Source organism: Haplochromis burtoni, unplaced genomic scaffold, assembly GCF_018398535.1.
Source record: "Haplochromis burtoni strain Fernald_Lab_line unplaced genomic scaffold, NCSU_Asbu1 Contig_61, whole genome shotgun sequence".
NCBI lineage: Eukaryota > Metazoa > Chordata > Actinopteri > Cichliformes > Cichlidae > Haplochromis > Haplochromis burtoni.
In genome coordinates, this window is record NW_024582422.1 from 2,435,867 (window position 1) to 2,444,878 (window position 9,012).

General features: G+C 41.2%; 2 protein-coding genes across 2 annotated transcripts in view; one reads left to right on the forward strand and one right to left on the reverse strand.

The window, feature by feature from the left end:
• LOC106633213 (E3 ubiquitin-protein ligase TRIM21-like) overlaps positions 1 to 1,379 on the reverse strand; it is an 18,288-nt gene extending 16,909 nt beyond the window's left edge. Inside the window, exon 1 of the mRNA XM_014333748.2 lies at positions 1,350 to 1,379. Coding sequence (XP_014189234.1) covers positions 1,350 to 1,379 — 30 coding nt within the window. The remainder of the gene's footprint in view (positions 1 to 1,349) is intronic.
• Positions 1,380 to 1,481: 102 nt separating this feature from the next.
• On the forward strand, positions 1,482 to 8,751 carry LOC102309085 (serine/threonine/tyrosine-interacting-like protein 2; the record flags this gene model as incomplete). Its single annotated transcript, XM_042221165.1, is given in 3 exon segments — positions 1,482 to 1,713; positions 2,490 to 2,707; positions 8,636 to 8,751. Coding segments are annotated over 3 exon segments (566 nt in total), but the record flags the coding sequence as incomplete, so codon positions are not given.
• Positions 8,752 to 9,012: the final 261 nt, after the last annotated feature.

Here is a 9,012-nt window from a genome sequence, read left to right on the forward strand (position 1 = left end):
GTCTTTTATCCTGTCTTCCTTCTCTCACCCCAACCGCAACAGATGGCCGCCCCTCCCTGAGCCTGGTTCTGCCGGAGGTTTCTTCCTGTTAAAAGGGAGTTTTTCCTTCCCAAAGTGCCAAAGTGCTTGCTCATAGGGGGTCATATGATTGTTGGGTTTTTCTCTCTATCTAGCGCCTTGAGGCGACTTTTGTTGTGCTTTGGCGCTATATAAATAAAATTGAATTGAATTGAAGTGAATTCACACAGAAGCTTCCTTCACTTAATAACAAATAAACAAAAATGGCAAAAAATATAAATATATCATAAACTATTGATGAAAAGTACAGAGCAGACATCAGATGCCTGTTTACAGGCTAAATAAATAAATAAAATAAAATCAGCTTTTATATCATGATTCCTCACCAGCCTTAATCTGAAATTTGATTTGTATTTGCAAAGCTCTGGGGGGATTCTAACTGATTAATAATAAACCACAATCAGATGAATTTCTCTGTTCTTTGTCCAGCCGTACTGAACTTTTAAAAGTCATCCGAGGGCAGATGAGCACTGCGCAGGGGTCAGACTCTGTCTCTCTTCACTCCTCATTCATATGCAGCGTGTCAAGCAATGAAGACTAATGTGGCTCAACAGTCTTCAATCACAGCCAATCCACGTTTTGCTCCTTCATCTTGTTACATGGAGATGCCATCCACTGGAATGAGGAAATTAGCTTAATGTGATGCATGACAGATTCGTGGCTTCATCAAATTTCTCCTCCTAAGTTGGACTGCATTAAAGGCAGCCTAATGATCAAAATGGGTTTCATCTGCAGGGAGGAAGATGACCGCTGATGAGGACAGCTGCAGTGACCTGTTTCTGCATTAATGGCATGCTTCTTTTGAAGCTGCTCACACATTAAACCCCTGTATGTCCTTTAGGAGTGGCATAGCTGTTATGATTTCACAGGGGAGTGCGGCTAAACGCAGGAGCTCTGAACAAAAGCTTCTTAATCCTAAGCTGATTCATCTTCACAATAAACCATAAAAGGATAAATTCCAGGAAGGTTCAAATACTCCAAACTAAACATGAATCTAAGAAATAAGAGCAGCCAACAGGGGCATGGCGGAAACACGTAGTACAAGAAACCATCAGAGAAATCACATGCAGCAGAGCAGAAATATAAAAGAAAGTAAAGAGAACTAAACTGCAGGAAATAAAACAACCAAAGGCAAATTACCAAAATAAGGTCGGAAGTAGCAACAGAGACAATCAAGGAAGACGCAAAACAAATTACCAAACATAACAGTTGGAGTAATTTTACACTCAAAATCTTTGATCCTAAATACTTGGATTTGTTCTGTAGCATACCTGAAGATGTTCATCTCGCAACCTCCTCATCCTGTCTTCTGTGTCACACAGACTTCTTACATTAATTTCTTAATATAATACAACAAAATCAATCAAGAATCCATCATATTTATTACTATCTTACCTCCTCAGAGTTGCCACATCGAGGCGTGCGGTCTGAGTCCATCCCAGAGTCCATGTTGGAAACCGCTGAGCAGCTGATGGTGGAAGATCTCTACAACCGTGTCAGGGACATGATTGATGACCGCAGCCCCTACAACACACCCTGTGTGCTGGACATCCAGAGAGCCATGGTGCAGGACCGCCTAGAGGCTCCCATCAATCCCGTGGATGAGGTGTGGCCCAACATCTTCATTGCCGAAAAGTGAGTCGGTGCATTCTCGTTTTGTTTAAATTATTTTTCCACAAGTCATCATAGAGGATTATTCTTAGTTCCAGACAGATATTTTAGAAGACAAATCTATGCTGGAAGATGAACTTCAGTAAGGGTTCACAGAAAGTTCTGTTACATTTTTATGGATTTTGAATGGTTTTGCAAATTTTCTTGCTTTCATGGCAAGTACCCATCAGACACAATGGCACAAGATTCAAAAATGTATAAAAATTCTCATAATTTCCTTTCTTTAATCTTATAGTGGATAGCTGGAAATGAATAGCTAGAGAAATCCTTCCAAATATGAGACAAATTCCACCTCATCATTCACTTGAAACAGACTTTCCTCTTCTAATTGATTTTATAAATCCCATTTTCTGATCTGTCTGCGATAAACAAGTAATCTGCACAAACAGTCCTAACTCGTCTACTTGACAGCTTGTTCGAGAGGTTTTGTGTAAATCAAGCTGTCTTTATTGGTGAATTTATCCAACCATTTTTTTGGTCTATTAAAAATCCAAAAAGTGCTCAGATAAATATTCCGTGTTAACTGAAACAACCTTGGTAGCTGATAAATATTGTGTGATGTGGTTGAAAGCTCCAGAACAGGGTGATAGATGGCTGATTCCAAAGTTTATTTCCCTGCTCTTCTCCAGAGTGTGATGTTCCTCAGGTGTCATTTGCTGCAGAGGCTTTTTAGTAAAGCTGTTTGCTTGAACGTTTGGATGGGTCATTTTACACACAGTAAGACAGATCCCCCCCCCCAGGTCTGTTGCAGTGAATAAGGCCCGTCTGAAGCGAATAGGCATCACACACATCCTGAACACAGCTCACGGTACAGGAGTCTACACCAACGAGTCATTTTACGCCAGCATGAACATTAAGTACATGGGCATTGAAGTAGACGACTTCCCTGATGCTGACATCTCGGTGCACTTTAGACCCACCGCCGAATTCTTGGATGACGCTCTGCTGACGCACAAAGGTAGGATTTGGTTCATCTCCTCTAAAATCTGTGTTTGCTGTTGTGGTGAAGAGTTCAGAGTACATCACTGAACACTAATCAACTCCGCTGGTAAGATTTATTGACAAATTAGAAGTAAATATTACACAGAGGAGAATTTGGTATGCATCTCTCCCTTCTATTATTTTTGTTTATTCACGCCTCTTGCCAAAAAACCACACTGAGTAAATCATGTTAAAAGGCTGACTGGTGATGTTAGCACAACTGGAAACCCACAGGGGTGATGCCTTTTCATAGTTGGAAAGTCTGTTTCAATTTTTTCATGAATGAGAAGAATAACAACAAAGAAAACAAGCAATCCATAGCAACATCCATACATAAAATTGTCTCCAGAGGAAAATAAGAGACCAAGCAGAACAAACAGAACTGAGAATAAAACAAAAACTGCATGGTTCACAAAACTGACCAGATTTGAATCATGACAAAATTCATTGACTAGAGAAATTAGAAATTAGATAAGAAATTAAATCCCCTTTATTTCTGGTGGTATTTGGTTGTGTGTGGATTCAAGTCAAAGGACATATTGTATTTCTGGGATTTACAAAGCCCTTGGAGAGGGGCAGTAACACACTGAAGTCACAGATGTCTGTTCCCAAATGTGGTAGTGGTTGTGAGGACCTTGGTAGCTACAACTCCTTCTGAAACAATGTGTGGTTGGGAGCAGAATTATGGTTGCTCAGCCTTAGAAGCTGGCATGGCAACTTGGGGGAAAACCTTTTATGAGATATTTGTTTCTTGTTCAATAGGGAACAATCTGTCTTATAAACATCCCAATCTAACCCCCCTTCTGAGATGCATAGGTTAAAGATAAATCCAAACAGGCTCAGTGTTGGGGTACATAGCATAGGGTTTGAGGTCTTGCGCCAGCATGCTAGAAAGATCAGTATCTCCTATATGTCGACTGTAGGCATGAATGAATAGTGGAAAAAATACAAAGTTTTGGAGTCCATCTATTATTTTTTAAACAAAAAGAACCAGAGTATGTTTAAAGAGTCTCATATTTTTTTCACCAAGTTTAAGATGATCACTTATTGGTGATTTAAGACCACAAATAAGTGTTCATAAGATTTTTTTATCTCATAAATAAATCATTATCATTATAATGATTATATATTCATACTTATGAAAGTATTTTAGCAAGAATGTCATGTAGTACAATTACATTTATGATATAAACACCAATAAATCATCATAAGAGGTTTTATTTCTTTGCAAACAGACCTTTGTAGTTGGGTTAGCTTCAGCTCGAAAATTTACTTTAAAGGAACAAATCAACCATTTGGCAGAGTATATTTTTGGAAAATTATTTGACCCTTAAAAAAGTTGGGTTTTTTTTTTAAGTTATCATGTTTCTTAAATCTGTTCACTAAAGCATCTGACACTTATATAAAAGCCATATCAAAACAAATATATCTGACGTTGATATTTTCCTCACAGAGAGTCTACATTTCTTGCATTCTTTAGTCATTGCTAACTTCCTGTGAGGAAGCTACCTGAAAAACTCAGTGAATAACCTAGATTGACATCCACAGATCAAAACCAAGCTGTAGAGGTGGCTTAAATAGGTTAACTTCCTGTAAATGTGTCAGAAATACATAGGGGCTCAAAATATCCTCTACCAAGTGGTTTAGGAGAAATTTAAAAGGTTTACCAGAATAGCTCTCTTTACTGCTTGTCTTTGTCCTTCCTTCTCCTAACTGGTGCCCCTCCCTGAGTCTTGTTCTGCTGGAGGTTTCTTCCTTTTAAAAGGGAGTTTTTCCTCCTGACTGTCGCCAAAATGTTTTCTCATTGGGGAGCATATGATTCTTGTGGTTTTCTCTGAATTATTGTAGTTTTTTACAATATAAAGCACCTAGAGGTCGCTGTCGCTGTTATATAAATAAAATAGAATTTAATTGAAAAGAATATATATATAATCTATCAATCTTCTACCAATCTATTGAGTGTCTACTTAAAATTGAGCCTCTTTCCCAATAGGCTTTTCTGTTTTTGTCCACATAATATATATCTGTTGAACTGAAGGCATCACCCTCAACATTATTTTTATCTCCGAACTTCAGTTTATGACGTAGGAAACAGAAACTTTGGCAGTGGTTTTGTGTCTGTCTTCATCAATAGAGTGTTTATTTTGTGATCTCTGGTTCCCACGGACCTTTAATCATTCATTTATTTTATCATTTAGCTCACAGACATGATACACAATGCACTTATTTTACCAAGGTTTGCTAAAAGCACTTTTTCAATACTTGTCCTGGAGTGGAGGTCAACAGTGACGCATTAACAGATCCCAAACATCTGATCAGTGATCTTTTCAACATCCCAGTTTCTGAGAAGAATTTCTTGTGCCGACAGAGAACACAGAGTATTCCTGGAAGGAAATGGCATAGTCACAGTGTTGTTGACTGTGCTTCTTACTTAACACAGCCTAAAATGTTGCTGGAAGACTATGGCAAGAGCATCTTAATAATATCTTGTCTTCACCCTGGAGACTGTGGAGCAAATTTGGACATTTTTATTAACTGATTAATGATTTTGTCTTTCTTATTGTCCTACCTACAGAGCAAGGAAATTAAATAATATTAGATATTAGATATATCAGATATTTTACCCCTTATTAACTTCTGCAGGTTTCATGTTATGAAGACCATTGTAGTGATGAAGAAAGACCCCGAACAAATAATCTTCCATGTCAAGATATTTAAGAGTCATTTAATGTCAAAACAAGCAAAACATTTAAGAAAACATGATGCTGTTAATTAACAAACTGTTTTTTGTATTTATTTATAGCAGTTTACAAGCATAATGCTCAGATCAATTAAAACTAATAATAATTTTTAAAAAGCTTAAATATTTACATTTCTTTCTTAATTTTGTTAAACTGATTAAATTAATTATTTTTAATAGTTTTTCAATGGATTGACTGAGCACCACATAAGAGTACATCAGTATTTAGTCATGATATGAATGCTGTGCTATAGTTGCAGTTGTCAATATTGTAAACTGATGGGGGGCACAAATGGTGTAGAGAGGGATGTTTTGCTTATTGTGAAAAAAGAAAATTAGCAGAATTGCAAACTTGCATAGCTGCCATATATTTAAAAAAAAAATTCCCATCACAGCCCTGTGGGCTGTCTATCCTTCAGGCTTGGGTCCTCTACCAGAGGCATGGGGAGCTTGGGGGCCTTTCGCAGTATCTTAGCTATTCCTAGGACTGCGCTCTTCTGGACAGAGATCTCCAACGTTGTTCCTGGGATCTCCTGGAGCCACTCGCCTAGCTTGGGAGTCACTGCACCTAGTGCTCCGATTACCACTGGGACCACTGTTACCTTCACCCACCACATCTTCTTGAGCTCTTGAGCATCTTCTGAGTAAGATGGCCCTCCTCAGAGGGCAACATCGCAGAGTAAAGTTACTTTTTACTTTCTTCTTCCTTATTAGTCTCTTGCGAAAACTGCGAGAGCACAGTCATTTTGGACATGTTGACCCAAACCTGCTGGAATCCTACCCAGAGCTAAAACGCTATGCTGACCTGATGCTAGGCTGGCCTGAGGCAGGGGACTCTCCTGAGAACAACAAGCCGAAGTGGAGGCATGGCAGATGGGGAACGGCTGACTGAAGGTTCTGGCGCATGATTAGCAAAGGAAGGCTAATACTGCTTGCAAACTTTCAGTCTCTGGAAAATAAAAAGGACGAACTCCAAGCTTGGATTTCCATTCAAAAAGAAAATCAGGAGTGCTCCATACTGTGTTTCTTTGAAACCTGGCTGGTGGAGAGGACACTCGATAAAGCAAACCAGAGGGCTACACGATTTTCAGAGCAGGCACTACGGACAGCGGCAAGATACATGGTGGAGGAACGGCCGCCCTCGTCGAGCAATCATTGTGTACTGACTGTAAGATTACTTCAAAATCCTACTCTGAAAATGTGGAATTTCTCACTCTAACGTTAAGGCCATTTTATTTGCCCAGAAAACGGCAGTGCATCATTGTGAGTGTCGTGTACATCCCCCCGTCTGCTAAGGAGGAGGCTGCACTGAAGGAGCTGCATGACATGATCAACAAGCATGAAAATAAACACCCAAACGCTGCTGTAATTGTTCTGGGAGACTTTAATCACTGTAATCTCCAGGAAAACATGCCTAAACTGCATCAGTTTGTAACCAAACTGGGGAAATAAAATACTGGATCACTGTTACAGCAACATCATAAATGCCTTCTCAGCTGAACCAAAACCTCATTTCGGAAAGTCTGACCACATGACATGGCTAAAACCCATCTACAACAAAAAGCTCAAGACAAACCCAGTCACTATTAACACCTGAACTGACAGTGCAAAAGCCAGCCTTTAGGGCTGTTTAGAAGCTACAGACTGGAGCATCTTCAAAGGAACAGCTAACAACATCCGTGAATACACAGAGACTGTTAGCGACTACATAAACTAGTGTTTAACAGGACTGTGCGTAGATTCCCCAACCAAAACCCCGGTTTAATGGAGACATTAAACAGAAAATCAGGGAGAGGAGGGAGACCTTCAAGGCAGGAGAGCAGGGGGTGTATAAGAGAGCCGCCCGCTATGAACTGCAGAAGTCCATCAGCGCAGCAAAGAGGGGCCACTCAGAAAAACTTGAAGGCTACTACCTGAACAACAGCACATGCAGCATGTGGCAGGGAATTCAAGACGTCAGAAACTACAGGGGAACCACAACAACCACAGACCCCCGAGACACCACCCTACCAGACAGCCTCAACACCTTCTATGCCTGGTTTGACAGGCCTTCTCGTTTGGCTCTGAGCGAAGGCGGTCGCACTTTTCTCCTCTCCTCCTTTCCCCTATCTTCCCTGCTTAGCTGCTTATGTCCTTGTCTTGTCTCATGTTTTTTTTTCACTTCCTTGGAACACTCTTTCACAGTCTGTGTCTAAAACCTAAAGAATAACATCTCTGAGCGGATATTGGGATACATCAGGGAAGAATCCGCTCAAATCAACACCTATGGGCGGAAGTTGGAATACATCACGGATCAGTTGGCTGCAGTCGTGAGGTCTCAGAATCTGCTCTGTGAGCAAAAGAGCGACTAGACCATGGAACTGAAGGTAAATAACATCATGGAGGAACTAGCAGCTATCCAACTAAAAAACAGCACGAAATTCTCATGAGTTGTTGGAAAAGAAAATCGCCATCATAATGCGGCTACCCCTCCGGCGCCAGCTGTGGGCTCAAGGCTGGAGCCGAACAAACAACTCCCTGATAACGACTGTGTTTAGACTGTTCCTTCCCATTCCATGCAAGGCCACCTGGGTTGGCTGGGGACTGTTTACTTAGCCTGGCAGGGCGAAGAACGCTGTCTCAGCTGAACTATGGACACGCACACACATACACTTACACTGATAAGCACACACTCATCCCCCCTCCCTTTCCAACGCCTTCGATGCTTGTTTCCTGCAAGGGAACACAGCGGGTCTGTGTGCCGTGCTGGAATGGTAGCGCTGTGCAGGGCGGCTGCTGTGTTCGCTTCGGATTACTCCTCACCCCCCACCCACCCCTGTGGCTTGTCATGTCTTCACAATGTTGTGCTGTGGACATTTATGTGCTTTTTTGTGCAGAGGAGTTTTTTTGTTTCCTGTTCTCATGCTGTCCTACTATGGAAGCATAGCGTGAGTAGGGGTCTCTTTTTTTCCTCTTGTACTTTCCCCATTGTAGTGTACATTTCAATGTTTTTTTTCTCTAATGCTACCAATCTCCGACCTGTATCCCCATGTAATGTTTGTGCTATATGTGCAAGGTCGGGGGGGGGTCCCATTTCACTGCAGGGCAACCTGCATGTGACGAATAAAGCTTTGATTGATTGATTGAACACAGACTCACCCTCAAAGACCTCCTGTGACCCCACAGACACCGCCTTCCTGGTGACACACACACAGGTTCTGAAAGCTCTGAAGAAGGTGAACCCCCACAAGGCTGTGGAACCCGATGGAGTTCCTCCCAGAGTACTGAAAGCCAGTGGGTAACAACTAGCTTGTGTGCACATGGATATCTTCAACCTGTCACTATCCCAGGCAGTAGTCCCACATATTTTTAAATCCTCCATCATTATACCAGTTCCCAAAAGACCGGAAACATCCGCCCTGAACGACTTCAGGCCAGTGGCACTTACACACGTTAATCACACGGTCCCGGACACTATAGACCAACCCCCAGTTTGCATTCCATCCCAATCAATCAGTGGATGATGCAACAGCAATAGCCCTGCACCACACACTGCAACACCT